A 24232-nucleotide genomic window follows, 5' to 3' on the forward strand; every position below is an offset into this window, starting at 1 on the left:
GCAGGGCTCTCTCCACTATGTTAATCTCTATACACACAGAAAAAGAGAGCCTTCTCCTATATCCAAAATCATTTATTAAACACCTACTATGTGCAAGGTGCCTTAACAAGCATTGGGGATAAAAAAAAACTAAGCAAAAAACTTATATCTTGCCTTCAAGAACTTTACATTTGACTAGGGGCTAAAGCATGCAAACTGATAGGTTTTTGAAGAAGGAGAGAGAGCACTGCCTGGCAGGAATATCAGGTAAGGCTTCCTATAAGATATGCACTTGAATTGAATCTTGAAGAAAGCCAGGGTTTCTAAGAGTCAGAAACAAGAAGGGAGGATATTCCCTCCTTGGAAGGATCAGTCAAAGTTTGTCCATCACCAACTTGGAGGACAACTGGGCAAAGGCATGGAGGAGGAAAATGAGAACAGGAAGTCAGCCTGTTTGAATGGAATATAGATAGGATATAACACAAAATAATCATGAAAGGGAAGGCAGGATCTACATTATGACAGGCTCTAAATGCGAATCTGAGGACTTTTTGTCCCAGAGGTAATAGAAAAACTCTGAAGGTTTTTGAGCAGAAGGTTGAGATGGCCAGACTTGCATTTTAGAAAGATTATATTGCAAGCTACAGAGAGGTTGGCCTGGAGACAGTAGAGCTTGGAAGCTAAGAGGCCAATTAGGAAGTTATTTCTGTAGTCTGGCTGAAAGGTGATGAGGACCTGAACTAGAATGGTTGCCAAGGAAATGGATGTCAGCTATATTATGGAGGACATGGCATGTGAAGGCGATGGAAAAATCAAGGCTGATTCAAGATGGCAAACTTAATTGACTAGAAAGATGATGGTGCCTTCGGCACAAAATCACAACATTTAGAAAAAGGGGATTAAGATGATGAGCTTTGTTTGGGACAAGTTGAGTTTGAGAAACCTATAAGACCCCCATTTAGAACTGTACCACAGGCATTTGGCAAGGAGGGTTGAGAGCTCAGGAGAAAGAGATTGAGGTTGGATGCATAGATCTCAGAGTCATCTGCAAAGAGAAGACTCGTGAAACAATGGAAGCTGAGGAGATGTCCAGTCAATCAATCAAGCATTTATCAAACATGTGCTCCAAGGACTATGCTTGGCACTGAAGATACAAAGATCAAAAAAAAGAAACAGTTCCTACCCTTAACTAGCTAAAATTATGATGGGTGAGACATCATGTCCATATATAAGTATATACAAGAGAACTAAGGCACTAGGGTTGGTGGGGTGGGGATGGTGCCAAGAAGATTAGCAGTTGAGATTATTAGGGAAGGACTCATGAGGACATAAAGAGAGAGAAGAAAAGCAATCGCACAATAAGAGGAGAGGAGCTGGAGAGGTCCACTAAAGAGACTAAAGAATAGTCAAATAGGAAGGAAAACTAAGAGAGTAATATTTCCATTCCCCTAATCTCCAGGTGCAACCCCCTCCTCCATATTATTCTTTCCTAATTCTAACTTCCCTTTCTCATTTCCCTCCTCCCCATTTCCAATGCCTTTGCCCTTCTTTCCTCTATCTTAGAAGCTCCCATTAACCCCAGTACTGATGTTTCTTTCTTGTCATCCCCCGCTCTTCTCCACAAGGCGCAATATGCATCAGATGACAGATGGATTGGAGAAGCCAGGACAGATCCGATGGCCACTCGCTATCACCCTGGCCATTGCTTGGATCTTGGTGTATTTCTGTATCTGGAAAGGTGTTGGCTGGACTGGAAAGGTAAACTGCATGTGCTCTAAATGGGGGCAACTATTTCTAATGGACTTTGTAGGTTCCTATATTGTAGTGATAGCAAACCTTTTAGAAACCAAGTACCCAAATTTACACCCTCACACCACATATGAGTCATTCCTTACCCAGGACTGGGGTGGGAGGGAGGGAGGGAGGGAGGAAGTGTTCCCAATGGGCTGCTGTGCAGAGGGGCAGGTGAAGTGAAAAATATCCTCAGGCATGGTAGAGAGGGGGAGGGGAGCAGCCCCCTCTGGTACGCAAGCCATAGGTTCACCAACGCAGCTATATTGGGTGTTAAATATGACTAGAGGACTTCAGGTCCTTTTCAAGCTTAAGATTCTCAGATGGTGTTTGCCTACAAGGCCAAAGAAAACAGAAACAAAAAAAACTAACTTTATCAATAGTTTCCAAGAGTATTCTTCCTTATTTTACTAAAATATATAACATTCTTTCATGGACTGACTGCCTTTCTTCACAGACAGATAGACAGATAGATAGATAGATAGATAGATAGATAGATAGATAGATAGATAGATAGATAGATAGATAGATAGATGGATGGATGGATGGATGGATGGATAGATAGATAGATAGATAGATAGATAGATAGATAGATAGATAGATAGATAGATAGATATTTGCTTTATAAGTTGCTTTCTTAAACATACCTTCAATTGACCCTCCCAGCCTGGGCTATCAAGTCCATACTACAGCTATCTACAAATCTAAGGGTTCGTTCCTGTTTTAAGCTTTAGACAGATTACTTTTTGAACATCAATTGAGCAGGTAAGGGGGAATGGAACTTCCAGTGAAAAGAGGCCTGGATTTGGGGTCATAAGTGAGATTTTAAATCTCAACTCTGCCAATTACTCATTTATAATCTTTGTTAAATCTCTTAATGTCTCTGGTCTCAATTTCTTCATCTGTAAAGGGGGATGAATAGACTATTGCTGAGGAGCCTTCTATCTCCAAATCAATGAAACTAAGAAACAATAAAATTTTCAATCCTGCCTCAAACACTTACAATTTGTATGACCCTAAATAAGTCACTCAACATCTCTGTGCCTCAGTTTCCTAAGCCATAAAATAAGGGGCTTGACCTTGGTGATCTCTAAGGTTACTTCCAATTCTAACCCTAACCTAATTCTAAGCCAAATCTTAGACCTGAAAAGGGCCTTGGATATAATTTAGTCAATCCCTCTCCCCAACAATCCCAGGCAATCATGGTACAATGGAAACGACATTGGGTTAGGAGTCAGTCAGAAGAAGTGATTTCAAATCCTGCCTCTGATGCTTGCTATCTATATGACTCTGGGCAAGTCATTTAACCTTGAAAGGAGTTAAACTGGATAACTTCTGAAGGCCCTTCCATCTCTGAATATGAGCTTGTGATCCATTGGGTCTCTGCCAGCTCTAAATCGCTGAAACTAGGAAACCTCACAATTTCCAGGGAAAGCCTTGAGTCTAAAAACAATCCAGGTGTCCCAGAAACACATGAATCAATGAGCCCTATTTCCTAATCTGTAAACCACTGCCTAAGAAGCACCACAGGATTGTAAAATCTTTTTTTTTTTTAAATATATTTTATTTGATCATTTCCAAGCATTATTCGTTAAAGACATAGATCATTTTCTTTTCCTCCCCCCCCCCACCCCCCATAGCCGACGCGTAAGTCCACTGGGCGTTAGATGTTTTCTTGATTTGAACCCATTGCTTTGTTGATAGTATTTGCATTAGAGTGTTCATTTAGAGTCTATCCTCTGTCATGTCCCCTCAACCTCTGTATTCAGGCAGTTGCTTTTTCTCGGTGTTTCCACTCCCATAGTTTATCCTTTGCTTATGAATGGTGTTTTTTTTCTCCTGGGTCCCTGCAAGTTGTTCAGGGACATTACACCGCCACTAATGGAGAAGTCCATTACATTCGATTATACCACAGTGTATTAGTCTCTGTGTACAATGTTCTCCTGGTTCTGCTCCTCTCGCTCTGCATCACTTCCTGGAGGTTGTTCCAGTCTCCATGGAACTTCTCCACTTTATTATTCCTTTTAGCACAATAGTACTCCATCACCAACATATACCACAGTTTGTTCAGCCATTCCCCAATTGATGGGCATCCCCTCATTTTCCAGTTTTGGGCCACCACAAAGAGCGCAGCTATGAATATTTTTGTACAAGTCTTTGTGTCCATTATCTCTTTGGGGTACAGACCCAGCAGTGCTATGGCTGGGTCAAAGGGTAGATATTCTTTTAGCACCCTTTGGGCATAGCTCCAAATTGCCCTCCAGAATGGTTGGATCAGTTCACAGCTCCACCAGCAATGAATTAATGTCCCTATTTTGCCACATCCCCTCCAGCATTCATTACTTTCCTTTGCTGTTATGTTAGCCAATCTGCTAGGTGTGAGGTGATACCTCAGAGTTGTTTTGATTTGCATCTCTCTGATTATAAGAGATGTAGAACACTTCTTCATGTGCTTGTTAATAGTTTTGATTTCTTTATCTGAGAACTGCCTATCCATTTCCCTTGCCCATTTATCAATTGGAGAATGGCTTGATTTTTTGTACAATTGATTTAGTTCTTTATAAATATGAGTAATTAAACCTTTGTCAGAGGTTTGTTGTTTCCCTTCTGATTTTAGTTATATTGGTTTTGTTTGTACAAAAGCTTTTTAGTTTGATGTAGTCAAAATTATTTATTTTACATTTTGTGATTCTTTCTATATCAGACCTTTGGGAGAGGATTGTAAAATCTTAAAGCTGAAATATATCATTTGGTCCATCCTACTACACTTGAGGAAATTGAGATCTTCCCCCTAAGGGGAAGTGATTTATCCAAAGTCACACTGAGTTGGTGGCAAAGCTGAGACTACAACACTTCTCTTCTGACTCCCATTCAACTCTTCCTCATATCTTCCTTCCTTTTGCTCAATTATATGTCTTGGTGCCCTCCAGTACCCTTCTCTGAAGAGGCTGACTGTGAGTGGGCTAGATCATTACTATCCACCAACCCTGAGACTGCTTCCCTCAGGGAGATAGCCACAGGTTAGGGAACTGGGGACTGCCAAGTACTCTATGGCCATTCTCTGACATACTCAAGTCATTGGACTTTCCTCTAGCCTATTTCAGAAGCCCCAAACCCAGAAAAGATCAAAGGATAAGCATTCCTTCCTTAAAGAAAAAATAAACAAACTATAACTAGATATTGGGCAAGGGGACCAGCGTGTGGTACACTCACTGAAAATGGTGAGTACATCATTAGATAAGCCTCTATGGGCAGGTAGGACAGTAAATGAGGGAGAAGGAGCTGACAGACTGAACAAGTTCTCCCTGGAGCATTCAGACACCTGGAAAGGGTAGGGCAGTGTATTCAGATGTGGGATTTGTCTTGCTCCTTTCCTTGAACAAAAGTCCAATTCTACCCTTAACATGCTCCTCCATCCTAGTGAAAGGCTATTATAGAGCAGTGATAGTGAACCTTTTAGATACCGAGTGCCCAGGCTACAACCCTCATGCCACATGAAAGCCCCCACACCTTACTCCAGACAGGGGAGGGAGGAAGTGCTCCTGTTGGGCTGCTGGGCAGAGGGGTGGACGATGGGAGAAGTGCCCTTGGGCACGTGTAGAGAGGGGGGAGGGAGCAGCCCCCTTTGGCACACTCTGACACACATGACAAGAAAAAAAGGAGGAAGCTGCTAAGTACACATGGAGATGGAGTAATGAGTACAGGTCAGTCTTAATGAATTCTGCTTTCAAACCTCAGCATGGCAAATAAAAGGTTTTGTTCTCCCAGGATGATGGGAGCTGCAAGTCTAATTAAGGTGCTAGATGAGAAGATGGCCTAATTTCATGATGGCCTCTGCTTTGGAACCAGACTAACTCTGCCAAAGCCAACCCTCCCCCTGCCTCTGGTAGCTTTTGCTCTTTTCAGTGGTGCCTAAGGGTGAGGAGCTGCCTCTCTGGTTTATCACAGATTGGCCCAAATGGCCAACAAAGAGCAAGAAAGAGAAAATCAGCTTCAAGGAAAGACTTGTTCCTATCTAGTGTCTGTCTTTGAAGTCATTTTTGGTCCCAAAGGGCCTTAGCATCATTTCTCTAGGTCTAGACAAGATCTTAAAGGTCTCAGAAGTTCAACTCCTCAGTTTTACAAATAAATAAACTGAGGCCCAGTAAGATGAAGTGACTTGCCTGAAATTACACATATAGTAAGTGTCAGGGGGCATAATTTGAACCTAGATCCTCTGCTTCTGGAGACAATGTTCCTTCTACTATACCATGTTGCCTCCTCATGGTAGTGGCTGCCCTTAATTTCTTAGAGAAAGAGAGAATCCTCTATCATATCCAACCCAAAGCTGATGCTGAGCTCTGACCTAGTTATGAACAGAACCATTGAGTCAATTACTCAGCCAACACATACACTGATTGATGCCTACAGTGGCCTGAGAATTAGTGCAGAAAAGGTAGGTACAGAAAAGTTTGATCTCCTGCCCCCAAGGAGTTTCCACTCTAATTCATAACTAGTGCACAATTAACTGCAATGAAAATATTAGTGCAATGGTTTATTGGCTCATAGAGTTTTAAAATCTGAAAAAACTTAAACATCTTCATTTTACAGACAAGGAAACTGAGGCCAAAAATGATCAATTGATTTGTTTCAAAGTGACAAAAGTAGCAAATAGAAGAATTGAAATTCAAATCCAAATCTGCTGACCCAACTCCAGTGCTCTGGTATAGACTTAAAGCATAGATTATCAGACTGGAAAAGACTTTATAAATCACCTCGTCCAATCCCCTCATTTTGCAGATGAATAAACTCAGACACAAAGAATGGAAGTGGCTTGTTTAAGTCTCCCCAACTAGTTAGCAGCAGACCTGAGTCCTCTTGATTCGTAGTCTGGTATTCTCTCCTCCAAAATGAGAGGGTCTAACTAAATACTTTCGAAGGCCCCTTCCAGCTTCTGGTTCTGGTGTTCATTATTCTGACACCCTGTTAGGTTCAATGATCCCTTCTAGCTTTAATTTTGTGAGTTCTTAGTTTCTAATGTACTAAATTCTACTATGATACTTTGCTTCTTGGGCCAGGAAGACTTCCTGGAGGGAGCTTGTAGCAGAGTCTGAAAGATGAATGGAATGTAGGTAGAATTTATATAGATGAAGAATAGAGAGAAGGGTTTGCCAGGTCAGGAGAACAGCATGGATGGAAGGAGCTAGGAAGTTCATAATATATGTCTATTTATGAGAAAGGCAGAAAAATGAGGAGACCCACATTACTGGAACAGAGGATGCATGTTGTTGAGTGGTGCTAAGTGAGCTTTTCTTACTGTGTTCTCTCCTTCTATTAGGTGGTCTACTTCTCTGCCACATACCCATACATCATGCTCATCATTCTGTTCTTCCGAGGAGTGACACTGCCTGGAGCCAGGGAGGGCATCCTTTTCTACATCACTCCCAACTTCAGCAAACTGTCTGACTCAGAGGTGAGTCTAGTTGGTCTCCTTCATCCTCAGGCCAATTACCTTCTTGCTCTACTTGTATGACATCTGGATCTCAGAGTGGCAAGGTCTAGCCAAAACGCTAGCACAATCAACCTTTGGCTAAATTTATGCCAATGCTCATATCACTTTAATCTGCTCAATAGGTGTGGTTGGATGCAGCAACTCAGATCTTCTTTTCCTATGGTCTGGGTCTTGGATCCCTGATTGCACTAGGGAGTTACAACCCATTCCACAACAATGTCTACAGGTAAGAAGAGCCCTTTCACTCTCATCCAGTCTTCTTTCTCTAACCTCTGTCTCTGTCTCTGTCTCTGCCTCTCTCTCTCTCTCTCTCTCTCTCTCTCTCTCTCTCTCTCTCTCTCTCTGTCTCTGTCTCTGTCTCTCTCTGTCTCTCTCTGTCTCTCTGTCTCTCTCTCTGTCTCTCTCTCTCTCTCTCTCTCTCTGTCTCTACCTCTCTCTTTCTCTGTCTCTGTCTCTGTCTCTGCCTCTCTCTCTGTCTCTGTCTTTCTCTCTCTGTCTCTCTCTCTCTCTCTGTCTCTCTCTCTGTGTCTCTGTCTGTCTGTCTGTCTTTCTATCTGTCTCTCTTTCTCTCTCTCTCTGTATGTGGGTGTCTCTCCCCAGCCTCCCTCTACCTCTTTTCATCCCCCTTGCCCCTTTGATTACATTTTATTTGACATTTTCACCTATCTATAATGATTTCCTCTATTCCCTTTCTAGCCATCACTTCTCTCCAATTCTGTCCACTCTCTTGCCCTTGTTGCTCCAACCCTTGGCAATTCCACATACTTTCTGTATTTATCCTTTCTTTCATTCCCTTTGATGCCATCATTTCTGTATCTGTCACTTCCCTCTGACCTCATCCCTCCTCTATCCTTGTCATCTTTCTCTGACTAATTTCCAGTTCTATCCTCTTACTGTTTCTTTTCACTAGTCCTTTTATTCCCAAACCCTTCCTTCTACCTATCTCCAATCCTTCTTTGATTCCATCCCTTCACTGTCATCATCTCAGTTCAGATTTCTCCCTCTCTGTCTCCTCCTCACCACCACCATCCCCCTCTAACTTCCTTTGCTCCCTTTCTTTCAGAGATTCCATCATCGTTTGCTGTATCAATTCTTGCACCAGCATGTTTGCTGGCTTCGTCATCTTCTCTATTGTGGGCTTTATGGCAAATGTGACCAAGAGGCCAATTGCTGATGTTGCAGCTTCAGGTCAGGTACCATGTCCTAACCCCATGTGTCCCTGGAACCCCTGTGATCAGACTTGATTGAAGGGAAACATACTTAAAAAGACATTATATGATGATGTTAATCTAGAACTCTAGTGTGGTCTCTGGGGGAAGATGACCTAGTCCCTTCCTGCTAGAAAATCAGAATATCATAGAATGTCATGGTCTCCTAGAAATGAAAGAGACCATTGAGATCATCTAGACCACCCCCTCATTTACAATCTGAGATTTTCATAGATGAAGTGACTTGATGTCAAGATCACCAAGGGATAGAGCTGGACTAGAACATGGTCTCCTTATTCTCAGAAATCCAACGCTCTTTTCACTACACAGTGTTGCTTCAACTTAGACACACAAGAGTCCAGGACAGAAATCATCAATAACAACTTTACCAGTCAAGTGTTTTCATCTAGTGGGTTGGACTGAGCATCCTTCCAGCCATGTATCAATACTTGGTTTTCCAAGAAACATGACTCAAGGAAAACTAGCTGATTGCATGGTAGAATCATAGAATCTAAAAGCTGACAGTGACTTTGGTTGCCAGCTAGTCCAACCCTAACATGAAGCACAAATGGTTTCCACAACATCTTTGATGAGAAATTGTCAAGCCATTGCCTAAATACCTAGAGTGATAGGGTAATTACTACCTTGATCACCACCATGAGGAAGCCCATTTCATTTATGGACCACAATAACTATTAAAAAAAGAAAGTCCTTTATATTTACAGGTTCCTCTCTCTGTAACTCTCTCCCTCTCCCATCCATTCACACCTCATTCTGGAGAGATATCAAATTAATAAGGGATGCTTTTTCAAATTGTGGTGCCAAAACAAGAGTGCTAAATTCATAGTCAGAGGACCTGGGTGTAAATCTCCACATTGTTTCTTATTTCTTCTGCTGCCTAAGGCAAATCATTTAACTGCTTTGGGTTTTAGTTCCCTCATCTGCAAAAATGAGGAGCTTCTATTAGAAGACCTTCAAGATCCCTTCCAGTTCTTTGGTACTATGTATTCTATCATGATATGTTTTAAGTCAGCAGTCTAATAGGAATCTAATAGGAATAAGATCTGTATGCAAATGCTTATCATTCAGTTTTTAGTACATAAAACTAATACAAAATGTCACAAAACCAAAAGGAAAGAGTCTATCCAGCTGAGGATCTCAAGGAAGGCTCCTTATATCTTTCACTCATACTATTCTGCTATTTAATGAACAAACGTTTCTTTTTTAGATACTTCTTGTTCTCTATATTGTCACTCTTCTCTCCTGGTCATAGAAAAAGGTAGAGGAGGAGAATGATTTGTTTCACCACTTTCCCATCTTTTCCAGATGTTTCCTATTCTATTGCTTTGTAGCCTGTTCTACATTTCTAAGATATGGAAGCTAACTTGGAGAAGGGTGGAAGTGGAAAAGACCATAAAACATAGAAAGTTGAAACTGGAAGGAACTTTAGGACGTACAATACCAGAACTAGAAAGAGCTTAAGAACTCATACTGTTAAAGCTGGAAGGGATCTTGGAACCTGAAATGCTAGAATATTGAATGTTAAAGCTGAGAATACTGGACCCAGGGAATATTAATATCTAGCATGCTAGAGCTGGAAAGAACCTTGGAAATCATCTAGTCTAGGGGTTCATAACCTTTCTAGTGTTATAGACCCTCTTAGTTGTTTTTTTAATTTTTCAAAATTCCTTTCTTTCCATCTTAGAATCAAGACTGGGTATTGGTCCCAAGGCAGAAGAAGAGTGGTAAAGGCTAGGAAATGAGAGTTAAGTGACTTGCCCAGGGTCACACAGGTAGGAAGTATCTAGAGCCACATTTGAATCTAGAACCTCTCATCTCTAGACCTGGCTCTCAAACCATTGAGCCACCTAGTGGCCCACTATAGACCCACTTTAACTGTCTAGCAAAGTCCATGGATCCCATCTCAGAATAATTTTTTAATTTTAATATTTCAAGGAAATTCCATTAAAAAAATGGGGAATCTAGATGGCAAAAAAAATTCTTGCCAGATCAGAAGTCAGAAAGATTTATCTTCATGAGTTCAGATCTGGTCTCACAGATACTAGCTCTGTGACCCTAAAAAAGACACTTAACTCCATTTGCCTCAGTTTCCTCATTTCTATAAGGGCTAGACAAAGATATTCCAAACCACTCCAGTATCTTTGCCAAGAAAACCCCAAATAGGGTCACAAAGAGTTGGACATGACTGAAGCATCTGATCAAGAATAGAAGTAAATGTTAAATTTCAGTTAGAGCTTAGTGAAAATAAAAATGTAATCTTTTTCTTCCCCATCTAAACTCACATATTCCTTGAAGTTCTATCCATAGACTTAAGAACCCTTGACCTATTCCAGCTCCCTCATTTTATATTTGAAGGTCATAAATGTAAAGTGACTTAGGCAAGATGGCACAGAGTGTTGGTAGCAGAGCTAGAAATAAATTCAGGTTATCATATTCCTAGTATGACTCTCCTTATCACCTCCTTCTTTTTCTCTGCTCTCTAGTTCCCCCTTCCCAAGGAGTTTGGGCATGAGTGGGTAGAATTCCATCAACAAACACTTAATAAGCCCCTATTATATGTAAAGTACTGTGCCAGTCTGATGTAGAGGAGGATACTAAGAAAAGTCAGAACACTAGTCAGTGGGATGCAGATGAAAGAATACTAGAGAAGACCAAGTCTTGAGTTACAACTCTATCATCAGATCATAGACTTAAGAAATGAAAGGGATCTCAGAAGCCGTCTCATCCAACCCTCTCATTTTACAAATGAGGAAACTGAGGTCCATAGAGATTAGGTAACTTTCCCAAGGTCACATAAATAGTAAAATTGAAGATGAGATTTATAGTCATAAATCTAGACATGGCAAGGTCCTCAGAGACCATCTGGCCCAATCTCCTGTTTTTACAGATGAGGAAACTGAAGCTAAAGGGAGATTAGATGATTTGTCCTAGGTCACACAAGTAATAAGCATCAAGAGCATGATTTGAACACAGATCCTCTGACTCCAGAGTTAGGGTTTGTTCTCACAAATCATTTTCTTTTTCTAAACCTCAATTGCCCTTCTGAAATATGGAGTTTGTAAGATTTGCCCTACCTACCTACAACCATGGGACTTTTGTGAAGAAAGCACTATATGCAAATGAATTATAGAATGATATAGCCCCTATCCTCAAAGGGCCAGCAATCTAATTGGGGTGATAAATGCAAATAACTACTCCACAGGCTATTATGAGATAAGTGATACTGACAATAGGTAATGCTAAAGATCAGAGAAGAAAAAATGGAACTAAAGAGAAGATAATGAATTTTCTGTATTTTGAGATTCACAGATGACAGTCTCAGTTCTCCAAGGCTCAAGCAGAAATCTGGTAGCTATTCTGCCCTGAGCCAAAAAGTCTAAAATTAGAATCTAGTTATTAATAAAGCCTTAAGAGACTGTTATTTTGCCTTTGATGGTGGGCACAACCTTGGAGAGACCATGACCTAGAGCTAGTCTGGGACCAGGGCTAGTGCCCAAAAGAACTAAGTACACTGTCATCAGAAGGCTCTTCCTGGAGTCTGCCAGAAGCCCCTCCAAGCCCATTCATGCTGCATACATTTTTGTATAGGGAGGAGAAATGATGGGAAAATAATGTGAGAATCGTTGTCATAGTCACCATCCAAAACAATTACTTACTGATGTAGGATAGGCAAACCAGGGAAGAAATGAGTTACCATAGCTAGCATTTATAAGGACTTTAAGATTTGAAAAATTCTTTAAAGAATCTAGAGTGATCGGCATCATTATTATCCCCATTTTACAGATGAGGAATCTGAGGCAGGTGGAGGATAAGCGATTTGGCCAAGTAACATAGCTAGTAAATATATCAGCCTAATGAATGTCCAAGCCAAGATTCCCGTCTTCCTAATTGGAGATCAGCTCTGTCTTCACTATTCCACTTGGATATCTTGGGGGTACACTAACCCTCATTAGCTATTTTTATGATCCTCAGGCTATCTCTTTGTTCAGATGTCTGTGTGATCAGATTAATGAGATTAAGGTTAATATGGTGGAGGCACAAATTTTGTGTTGTTCATATTCTATGCACTGAAAACACATGAAATCTGAGCTGCAGATTGGTATGAGACGAAATCTTGCCTTCCATAAGCTTACATTCCAGTTGGAAAAACTGGACATGGCCAAGATTTGAACTTAGGACTTCCTAAAGTCAGTCTAACCATGATAACACCTACCTGAAAGTTAAAATGGTGGGCACTTTAAGTCCTACTGCTTGACACGTTAGACAATGCATGGGAAAATTAAACCTGGGAGAGACTTTAGAAGTTATCTAGGGCAACCCTTTCATTTTACAAATAAGGAAACTGAGAACTCAGAAATAAAGCAACTTGTCCAAGGTTACATAGTGAGTAAATAGTCTGAGACCTCTAAATGCAAATCAAGTGTACTTTCAGATGCTCTAGAGCTTCATAAATTAACAAACATTTAAGCATTAATTAGGTGTCGGGCACCATGCCAAGCACTGAGGAGGATACAAAGAAAGACAAAAAAACAGTTTCTGACCTCAAGGGGTTCCAGTCTAATGGGTGAGGCAATGTGTAAACAGCTATATAAAAACAAGATATATACTGGATGTACAGGATGAACTGGAATTAATTAATGGAAGGAAGGCATGAGCAGTAATGAGGCCTGAGAAAGACTTCTTGTAAAAGGTGCCATTTTATCTGGGGCTTGAAGGAAGCGGGGAAGTGAGGAGGTAGAAATGAAGAGGGAGAGAAAGGGAGGCAGTCATTGAAAATGTTTAGAGTTGGAAGATAGTGCTAGAAATGGACCAGAGACCAGTGTTACTAGATCCCTAGAGTCTGTGGGAGAGGAGGAAGGAGCAAGAAGACTGGAAAGATAGAGAGGGGCTAAGTTATGAAGGGCTTTGATCCCTGGAGGACTTTCCATTCAACCCTGGAGATGATAGGGAACTCGGGAAGTTTATTGACTAGAGGATGACATAGTTAAATTTTGGCTTTTATAAAATTGATTTGACTACTGTAGGGAAGATGAACTTGAATGGGAGGCTACTTCAGGAGGAGAACCCAACCAGAAGGTTATCAAAATAGTCCAAGCTTGGGGCAAAGGACCTCCTTCACTTTGGGGGTGACCTTCACAGAGGAGAGACAGAAGCATATATGAGAGATGTTAGGAAGGTTATTATTAAGTTATTATTAATTTAATTATTTTAAATTTAATATTTAAATTTAATCATTTAAGTTAGGAATTTGATTATTGCCAATTGAATTGAATTGTATTATTTCCAGGTCCGGGGCTGGCATTCTTGGCATATCCAGAAGCAGTAACCCAGCTGCCCATTTCCCCACTGTGGGCCATTCTCTTCTTCTCCATGCTGCTCATGCTGGGCATTGACAGTCAGGTGAGGACTCTCTGCCAGATTTTTCCTTCTGTAATCTTTTCTCTGGCTACATAAGATAAAAGGATTTAGAATTGGAATGGATATTAGAAATAACTTAATCCAAAATGCTCATTTTACAGAGGAAGAAATCAAGATCTAGAGGCCAGTGACTTGCCCACGTCACATGAGTAGTAATTGATAGGCAGGATTTGGGCACCAGTTATCTCATTCCAAAGCCTGCCATTTTTGCCCTGTACCAGGAATTTGGCTGGATGGCATTACCTTTGCTTCTTAATAGTCCCATAGAAGATCTTTTAGGATTTGGCTGTCTAGTGGTTTGTAATTCCTGGCTTCAGGCTGTGATGTGATTGTAGAATCTGAGATGGAAAGGGAATCTTAATGGTCATGTCGTCTAGAATCATACCCCACACGAAATTCTCCTTGTGTCATTCCTGACATATGGCCTTCCTACTCTGGTAGATTAGGAATTCCTTGAAGGTAGGGACTGACTTCCTCTTTTTGTATTCCCCAGCACTTGGCACATAGTAAACCGACAATAAATACTTATTAACTGGCTAACACAGGAGGTATTTAGTAAATGCTTTTTAACTGCCTGGGTATTTTCTAGAGACAAAAAGCTCCCTCCCTCCTAAGAGATCTCATTCCATTACTGAGCAGCCCTAATTTCTAGAAATGTGACAGGACCACTCTACTCAATTTCCTGAGAATGACATCCCAGGGAAGCTATAGCCAAAGTCAAAATCTATATCCCTAGAGACATTTCAGTGATTTGGTGAATGATGTTTGGCTCTATTGTGTCAAGCATAGCTGAAAAGCATTCTGGGTGGGGCCAAGGAATGTTTGGAGATCTCAGATTTCCTCCTCAATCTAGGATCCAGAGGAAGGCCAAGACCATTTATTCCTCATGCCAATTAGTCTGAATGGGATAGGGGAGAGGGAAGGGAAGGCTGTTTGGAATCTCTCTGAGGTCCTTGAGCAAGAGGACTGACCTCATCCGGATTATCTTCCTGAAAGTTCTGCACCGTGGAAGGGTTCATCACAGCCCTGGTCGATGAATTCCCAAGATTGCTCCGCAGCCGAAGAGAGCTCTTCATTGCCATTGTATGCATTGTCTCCTACCTGATTGGCCTTTCCAACATCACTCAGGTGAGCCTTATTTTCTTCTCTCTTCTGCCATCTCTGTCTATGATTCCCTCCTCCAAACCTCTTCTGTCCCCAGGTCTTCTATATATACAATAGCTTTCATTTATATATATATGTGTTATGGATTACAAAACACTTACAGCCATTATTTTATTTGGTCCTTATAACAACCTTGGGAGGCAAGTGCTATTATTATCACCATTTTACTGATAAGGAAACTGAGGCATACAGTGGTTCAATGACTTGCCCAAGATCACACAAGCTAGTGTCTGAGACAAGATTCAAATTCAGGTCTTCTTGACTCCAGATTGAGCTCTGTAACTACTGTAACACTAGCTACCCAAGAGGGCAGTCCAACAGAAAATGATATGACTTCATAGCAGAGACCCAGACCTTTGGCATTTATTGAGTGATAGCCTTCCTTTCTCCCTTCATTCATTCCCAGTATTTTTTTAGAGTGCCGACTCTACCTAGCCCTGAGCTACGTGCTTTCAGAAGATAAAAAAGAAGAAAACATAGTCCCTTTCCTTAAAAAGTTCATTATTTAATCTATTTGAGGAGAAGAACAGTAAACTAACCATAGTAAACTCACAGGGACAGATTTCACCATCAGAGGAACTCCTGGATGGGGAAATTCCTTCTACCAACATAGATCAATAGCTTCTCTGACACATACACTCTGAAATCACTGCCTGGCACACCAAAGGAGGGAAGGTGACCAGGGCCATAGAGGGAGGATGTGTCAGAGGCATGACTTCAGGGCATGTCTTTCTGGTTCTCTCTCCTTTACATCAGTCTGCCCCTCATCAATAAATCATAGTAAGCTTCAATCACAATCCATGTGTATCCAGGGGACAGAAAGACATGGAAATGAAGATCACTGTGGAGAGATTTGAAGAAGGGGATTGACCTGCCCAAGAGTATCTAAAATAAATCCTCAGGTTTCTCGGTCCCCTGGGAACATGGCAAAAGACAGGTTTTACAAAGAAAAAATCCAAGAGTATTCGTGGTCTACTATAAATACCAAAATGAAGCCCATGAGTGAGTACATGTTACAAGACTTCAGAGAAAGGAATGATGTCTTAGGGCTAGAACTCACAGAGAAGACAAAAGTCTTCTTTAAAGCACACAAAGTGCTTTAAAGTTTACCATGAATGTTCCTTACACTAGCCCTGTGAAACAGTACATCCGAGTCCTCAGTCTTTCTAACACATGATCTTCCCTGATTTCACCTTCTGTTTAACTTGCAAGCCTCTCCCTGCTCTCTCAGTCTTTACTCCCATAAGTTTTCTGAAGTTCTAAGGGAATCTCTCCCACTCTTACAGGGTGGGATTTACGTGTTTAAGCTCTTCGACTACTACTCGGCAAGTGGAATGAGCCTCCTCTTCCTGGTGTTCTTTGAGTGTGTTTCTATCTCCTGGTGCTATGGTGAGAATTGTGTTCTTCTCCCATCTCCACCCCTGCCCCTCTCTTGTTTCCCCTCCCTTAGCCCTGAAGATAAGAAGGCCAAGAGTGGAAATTCTGCCCAGTCAGAGGTACCTAGCCTCTGAAAAAGTGGACCCTCCACCCCAGCCTCCTCCACTTTAGTCTAGTCCCACTTTAATTCAGCTTGGAGAGAGGAGACAGTTTCATATAATAAAAGAAACACGAGGCTGCCTTGAAACTTTCTATTTCAATTATAGCTTTGTTCTATCTCAATTCCCTCTTTTTTTTCCCAACAAGCCTCTGTGGGTAGGATCCGGAGCCCCAAGTCTCTTGAAGGAGGAAACCATATCCTTACCTGATTCTCATCCTTGTGCCATTTTTCTCTTGTCACAGGGGTCAACCGGTTTTATGACAACATCCAGGAGATGGTTGGCTCCCGACCCTGCATCTGGTGGAAACTCTGCTGGTCCTTCTTTACTCCAATCATTGTGGCGGTAAGGATGACCCCTAGACCCTTGGTGTCTTGCACTTGGGGCAAAGAACAGTATCTTCTCATGGCAGAATGGGTGCCTAAGCCATCAGGAGAGCCAGGGACCATATCCAGGGATTTCTGGCTTGTCTGTAGAAGTTAGTTTTCCCGTCCTCTTTCTCCTGTGGCAAGAAAAACACACAGAACTTAATTTAGATCCTCATAATCTTACAAAGTCCTAGCGCCCCTGCACTCCAGAGGCACTTGAGAATTGCCTGAATTCTCATCGTTGGGTGCCCCACAAAGTGATTCAGAACAATAGAGGAAAGCTGCCCTAACCCCCCATAATAGGGTCACCTCCCCTAAAGCTCCTGGAATAACTGGTCCTTGTGAGTGGTAGCCCCAGTGCTGTATTTGGGGGGACCTTTAGGGACTGCCAAGGAGCCTACAGGGTACATAGTCTGGGGCCAAATGACCAACTAACTGCCCATGTTCTCTTGTCTGCTTGTTTCCCAGGGTGTGTTCATTTTCAGTGCAGTACAGATGACTCCACTCACCATGGGCAACTATGTGTTCCCCAAGTGGGGGCAGGGTGTGGGCTGGTTCATGGCCCTGTCTTCCATGGTCCTTATTCCTGGCTACATGGCTTACATGTTCCTGACCTTAAAGGGCTCCTTAAAGCAGGTAAGGACATTCAATCCCTGGTGCACATCAAAACCTATCTCCTTAAGCCACATTCTCCTCTGACCACAGTTCAGCCAAACACGTCTCCCCCACCTCATCCAAGAATCAAGAGGTATTTTCTGAGCAACTATTAGGTGCCATAGGTAGCCCTTAGGAGTTTACTAGCACATGAAACAATTATGACGTGATGTCATTAATGAAATACACAATTGAATTATTATAGTACTTTTAAAATTCACCAAGATTTTCTCATCTATTTACTAGTTGTGTGACCCTGGGCAAGTCACTTAACCTCTGTCTTGCCTCAGTTTCCTTATCTCCAAAATGGAAAAGATGAAAGCAACCATCTTCCAGGTTTGCTATGGAGTTAAAATGAGGCAAAATTTGTAAAGTGTGTTCCAATCTTAAATGTTAGCTATATTCCTATTATTATTTTATACATATAACTATTCAGATTCCCAAAGAACTTAGAGATATTGTCTTATGGAAATTTCATAAAGCACTGTAAAGAGAGGTACTACCAATATTTTAACACCATTTTGCTGATTAAGAAACCATGGCTCAGAGAACCTAAGCTACTTGCTCAAAGGTTCTAAGCACTGGAAGTGGATTGTGAAATCGAGTCTTCCTGACTTGGGTCCAGAATTCAATCCACTACTTGTGCAAAGTAGAGCAAATATTTTCTGCCCATTTTATACATGAGAAAACTGACATATTAAGAACCTGAACTACTTGCCTCAAATCACACAACTCCTATGATGTCTTCAGTCTCCCAGATCCTGTCATCTTGCCTCTTAGACCATAACTGATTTAAGACGTCAACCCCTTTGGGCCACATGTTGACTTAGTTTTAAAATGTGACTTATGGAATTTTCATTTATTTAGTTAAATATTTCCCAATTATATTTTAATCCGGTTCTGGCTGCTCACCAGTGTGCGATGGGCCCCAGATGGCCCAGGGACAATGTTTTTGATACCTCTAGTACTAGATTATCACTAGGTCTCCTCAGACACCATTTGCAAATCCCCAGTCTGGTCCCATACCCACTCATTGGCCTCTGGAGAACTCCTCCTTCACGCCCTTCCTTTCCCTTCCTCCCCATAGCGCCTCCAGGTCATGATCCAGCCCAGTGAAGACATAGTTCGTCCTGAAAATGGGCCAGAGCAGCCCCAGTCAAGCAATTCAGCCAACAAGGAAGCTTACATCTAGCAGGTTGCCTGTGGTGGCAAGACCAAGAGGACGCTGGAGAAAACTATCACTCAATCCAACCTGGTTGAACATGACCACAAATTGATGTCTGAAGATACTATCGATCAACCTACCTCTAGTGGCAAAAACAAACAAACAAAAAGACCATCACCACTCAAAGGGAAGTGCGTGGGGACTGTCAGTGGGCTCCAGTGGGTGGAAACGTCTGGCGGCTTTCCAGCAAACCACAGACTGTTAATGTTTCTAATCCTTTCTCAATAAGAATTGAATTATTGTGGAATTTGTAATTAACAAATAGGGCATTTTTATCCCATCTTGTGGCACAACCAAGGCTTTGAGGTTCCGTGCTATGGATTTTTTCATCCTTTTCGTGACCTATTTCTTACCCAAGACTGTTATCTCTGACTTTGCAGGAGTTCAATTCCATTCGAAAGCTGTTTTGTCCGTGTGAATACAGTATTTTGTATGCTGAAGATTGCCCAGGAAATCTTGCCCTTAAGGTGTCCATAACCGGCTCTGCTCTTTGGTTATTTCTTTCATTCTTTGCTCTTTTGAGGCCGCTTAAGCAGAGTGACGTTAGGCAAGTTGGTTTCTTAGAGCCCAGACCTAATCCTTCCCAGGAGCTGTTTGCAGCAAAACTTTCCATTCCCAAAAAAAAAACTGCCAATCAGGCTTTTCTAGCGATCAGCCTGTTCCTCTCTTACTTACTTGCCCATGTAGGTGCAGGAAACACACACAAAAAATTTCCAATCATTCCAGGGGCAAACTGCCCCATTGCTGAAAGTCAGCAGACGTGGTGCCATCATGTGTTGGTCCTAAGATGCCCAACTCAAAGTACAAAACAGCTACAGATTTAGCCAAGTTAAAAGGGCCCATCCAAGGCTCAGCACGGACTTATCTGCCCATTGACTCCCTTCCCCATCCCTCATCCTCCCCAAAGCCTTAGCATCTCCCCATCTTTCTTGAGTTCTCTAGAGTAAAGGGCTTTCCTCCATCCCCTCCCTGCTGATGCCAGACCAGTGTCCAGGGTCCTAACAATGTCACCAAGGTTTTTCCAGACACCCCAATAGCACTTTGAAGACTCAAAACCACACACAAACACACACACACACACACACACACACACACACACACACACACAACCTTTCGGTTTGGGGGATTTGTTTAGTTTCTTTTTGTTTTCTTTTCCTTTAAGGACGTGTGTCTTGATGGCGGTCTTTGTAGCAATGATGTCAGTAGCAGTGAGAAGATGACAGCAGTCATGGCATGAGGACAGTTTCTCGGTAAAATACTAATAGTCAATTCACACAGCATTTCTCTTTTGGCAGCTCCAAGTAAGACATCTGCAAATTGAAGGATTCCAGTGTCTGATCGTTAACAGTTAAGAAAACTGTGTGATGTAGCATGTTTCATGACCAACTTTCTGTGCATCATAAATAAATCCTTAGCAGGCCCTCAAAACGAAGAGGGCGAACCTGTGACAAATATGGTAACTAACTGTGACTCGGTTTATCTTTTTGTCATTTTTGTCCGAAGGTGACCGACATTTACCCATTCTTGCAATAAGGTATTATTCTCCGAATGTTAAGCACATTATTGTAGAAAAACACATATATACATATATAATATATATATATAAATACACACAACACGTACATATACATCTATTTCTGCTTGCATCATACCCAGCCTCACTCGCAAAATATTGTTCGATAGTTTCGAAACCATTTCCAAAATGTAATATAGCCTCAACTCTAAGGCATTTTAAATGTTGATAGCTGAACTTGCCATGAAACAAAGACATCTTCTAAATCTTGGGGGTTTCAGATAAAGAAAAAGAGACCCACCACGGTATAATCTCATGCTATCACAGCCACCATTCTCATGTTGTCTGTGGACTTCCATTAGAATCAAAAGTAAAACCCCTTCTACCTTTTCTCTTGTGTTGAATGTTAAATGGATCCCATTGTTGTTCTAAGCTCGATGCCGAGTATTTCCTGTGTGACTGTAAACAATTGTAAGGAAGATGTTTGGCAAGAAGTCCCTGAGCTGGTTTCTGCCCAGACATCTCATATATAGCACAAAATTAGTGTCGTAGACCTCCCGTGTGAACTGTGAATAACTGTAACTTTTTGTAGTATCTGCCCTGCAAAAAAAAAAAAGATATTGTATTATCATATGCTTTTTGCAATAAGGAATTTATTCTCAGAAACACCAAGCAAATTTATCTCTATATAAAAATATATATGTAATATATACATATTCAAAAATATATACAGAGCCTGTTAAAAGAGTACAGTATTATTTAGAAGAAGAAAAAAAGACCTGTTCTATGGACCAAATGTAAAATATTTATAAATGAAAATGCATTTTAACTGTCTATAAATGGTGTCATTATTAAAGCACGATTGTTATGTAAGTTTCCAAGAGTCTAGAGAGACAAATAAAAGTACATTATATGATACCTTTGGTTCCCCGGAGTCTTGATGTTCTTGCCTTGTTCTTTCTTTTTCACTGGAATGAGACCCCTCTTCCTACCTATCCATGCACAGTATAATTAGGACTCCCAGGGCAAAGGGAATGGAGCTGCCCCAAGTGGTGGGAAGGTGGGTGAGCAATGATTAATGACTTCAGCCCTAAGGTTGACCCTCAACAAGATTATGAAGGAGAAAAGAAGCTGTGTGGATGAATGCGTAGAGTGTTGGCCTTGGAGTCGGGAAGACCTTGGTTCAAATCATACCTCTGCATTTGGCTGGCTGTGTAATCAGAGGCAAGTTATTTAGCTTCTCTGAGAGACTGAACACAAATGACTTCTAAGGTCCCCTTTAGTTCTAAATCTAGGCTCCTGCTTGATTCCATAGTCCCCTTATAGCCTAAGTTTATAGAGGACATCTATTTTAATGTTTCAACATCTGTGGGAATATCTTATATAGGACCCCTGACCTGGAGCCATCCAGCTTCCACTTGAATACTTTAATGATGGAAACCTCATTACCTGCTTCATGAAGGAACTCATTCCATTGTTGAAAGGGTCCTTCCTTCTGTTCATTCCATTTCCTGCAAGTATTTCTTAAGCATAAACTTTGTATAGGACACATGGAGATAACAGAGAATACAGTTTGTTTAAAGTCAGGAAGTCTTGAGGTGAAATCCTGCCTCTTGCACTTAGTGGTTATTGGCAAGACATAGTCTCTCAGAAAATCTGACAATTCTTCAAAGCAGGCACTGCACCATATTGTGGTAGAGGAAATTTTCCTCATTGGAGGTTCTCAGGACCATGAAATCCCAAGTCTAGTCCTATCCCCTCCCCATGAAGTCTACTCTTCATGTGACTGCCCTGCAGATAGCTACAGAATATCCTCATGTCCAATCCCCACTTCCACATAAGACTTCTCTTCTTTGGGCTAAATAGCCCAGCTTCTTCGGTTGGATCTGAGTACATTTCAGTTTGCAGACCTTTAAGCATCCTGAACACCCCTTAACAGCTTGTCAGCTCCCATTCCAAACTTGTGCTTTTCTGTCCTCAACTCCCCCTCACGCCTCCTTTAATGCCCTCTCCTTGGAGCATCCAAACCTTAACCTCCTGCCTGACATACTGCCCATGAGCACTCTAGGGGCAGTGAGAGGGAGAGAGGGAGAGAGACAATAGGAAAGGAGTGGAAGGGAGAGGATAAAGGATGTGGAAATGATGGGATCGGGAAGAAAGGGAGGAAGGAAGAAAATAAGGGGGATAAAAAGGATGTGGGAAGGTGATACAGAGGAGGAAAGGAGAAAAGGGAGGAAAGGATAAAGGATGTGGGAGAGGTAGGAGGGGGAATAAAGATAGGAAGGAAACAGGGAAGGAACTAATCCAGTAGTGATGACTTCATTATAAACTGGATTTTTTAAGAATCCAGAGAATCTCAGAGTTATTAAGGATAGCAGATGTTCATTAAACCTTTCTATAAGTAGAGCAGTGTGCTTGGTGCTGGGGGAGATATGACATGCTTTAGATAAGACAAACAGACAGAGAGGAGAAGAAGAAGAAGAAGAAGAAGAAGAAGAAGAAGAAGAAGAAGAAGAAGAAGAAGAAGAAGAAGAAGAAGAAGAAGAAGAAGAAGAAGAAGAAGAAGAAGAAGAAGAAGAAGAAGAAGAAGAAGAAGAAGAAGAAGAAGAAGAAGAAGAAGAAGAAGAAGAAGAAGAAGAAGAAGAAGAAGAAGAAGAAGAAGAAGAAGAAGAAGAAGAAGAAGAAGAAGAAGAAGAAGAAGAAGAAGAAGAAGAAGAAGAAGAAAAGGAGGAGGAGGAGAAGGGAGAGAGGAAGGAAAAGAGGGAGGGAGGGAGGGAGGGAGGGAGGGAGGGAGGGAGGGAGGGAGAGACCTTGCCTATCAGAGTACATGAATTCCAGTCCCTAACCAAAGTCTCTCCCCAACAAAATGTTATCTATCTAACTATTGCTTGACATTGCATTTAACTTTTGGACATTTCTGGTCCTTTGATGAAGAAGGCATAAACTGTCATGGAAAGCCTGGAGTCAGGAAAGAATTGGGTTGGAATTTCAGCTCTGATGGCTACTGTTTTTTATGAAAATATTGGACAAGTCATTTAAGTCTTCCAAGACTGTGTGTTTCCTCTAAAATGAAGAATCATTAGAAAAATAGACTTTTGGAGCTAGAAAGGACTTTGCAGGTCATGCAGTCTAATGTTTTCATTTGCTAAATGAGGAAGAACCTTGATGCCAAGAGACTTGAAGGGATTTGTCCATTGACAGAGATAGTAGTAGGCAAATACAAGATTTGAAGCTAAATTCTCTAAGGTAATATCCATGCATCTCTAAAATGAGATTTTTAAAGATTACTCTAGCTCCTTTTCAGGATTGTTGTAAGGAAAAGGTTGTACAAAATTGAATCTATCAACAAACGCTTATTAAATGTCTACTTCATGCCAGGCACTAGGTTAGGTATTAGAATACAAAGAATCAAGTGAAACAGCCTCTGACCTTACGGAGCTTACATTCTAATAAAGGAGATAACATGTATATGTTTAGATATATTTAGGATAAATGCAAAATCAATCCAAGATGGTTTTGAAAAGGAGTGAAGTAACAAAAGACTTTGTGCAGAAGGTAGCATTTGAACTGAGTCATGAAGGAAGCCAGGGATTCTAAGGGGCAGAGATGAGAAGGAAGAGCATTGCAGGCATGGGGAACATCTAGTGCAGAGTTTCAGAGGAACAGCAGGTTGGGCAGTATGACTGGGATGTAAGGTCTAAGAGAGGAATACTACATAAGGGCAGCTTGGTGGCACAATGGATAAAGTGCCTGGCCTGGAGTCAGGAAGACCTGAGATCAAATCTGACCTCAGACATTTGCTAGCTGTGTGACCCTAGCTGGGCAAGTCATCTTGTTTGCCTCGGTTTCCTCATCTGTAAAATGA

At 41.4% G+C, this 24232-nt stretch overlaps 1 protein-coding gene across 1 annotated transcript in view; it reads left to right on the forward strand.

Annotated features, from left to right (window-relative positions):
* The window catches only part of SLC6A1 (solute carrier family 6 member 1), a 66128-nt gene extending 44843 nt beyond the window's left edge, over positions 1-21285 (forward strand). The window contains exons 7-16 of the mRNA XM_001365709.3: positions 1605-1737; positions 7088-7222; positions 7384-7487; positions 8325-8449; positions 13778-13890; positions 14905-15036; positions 16359-16461; positions 16852-16952; positions 17444-17611; positions 18717-21285. Of these exons, the coding sequence (XP_001365746.1) occupies positions 1605-1737; positions 7088-7222; positions 7384-7487; positions 8325-8449; positions 13778-13890; positions 14905-15036; positions 16359-16461; positions 16852-16952; positions 17444-17611; positions 18717-18821 (1219 nt within the window). The 3' untranslated portion in view covers positions 18822-21285. The remainder of the gene's footprint in view (positions 1-1604; positions 1738-7087; positions 7223-7383; positions 7488-8324; positions 8450-13777; positions 13891-14904; positions 15037-16358; positions 16462-16851; positions 16953-17443; positions 17612-18716) is intronic.
* The last annotated feature ends 2947 nt before the right edge of the window (positions 21286-24232 follow it).

This window comes from Monodelphis domestica, chromosome 7 (genome assembly GCF_027887165.1).
Source record: "Monodelphis domestica isolate mMonDom1 chromosome 7, mMonDom1.pri, whole genome shotgun sequence".
In the NCBI taxonomy this organism is placed as follows: Eukaryota; Metazoa; Chordata; class Mammalia; order Didelphimorphia; family Didelphidae; genus Monodelphis; species Monodelphis domestica.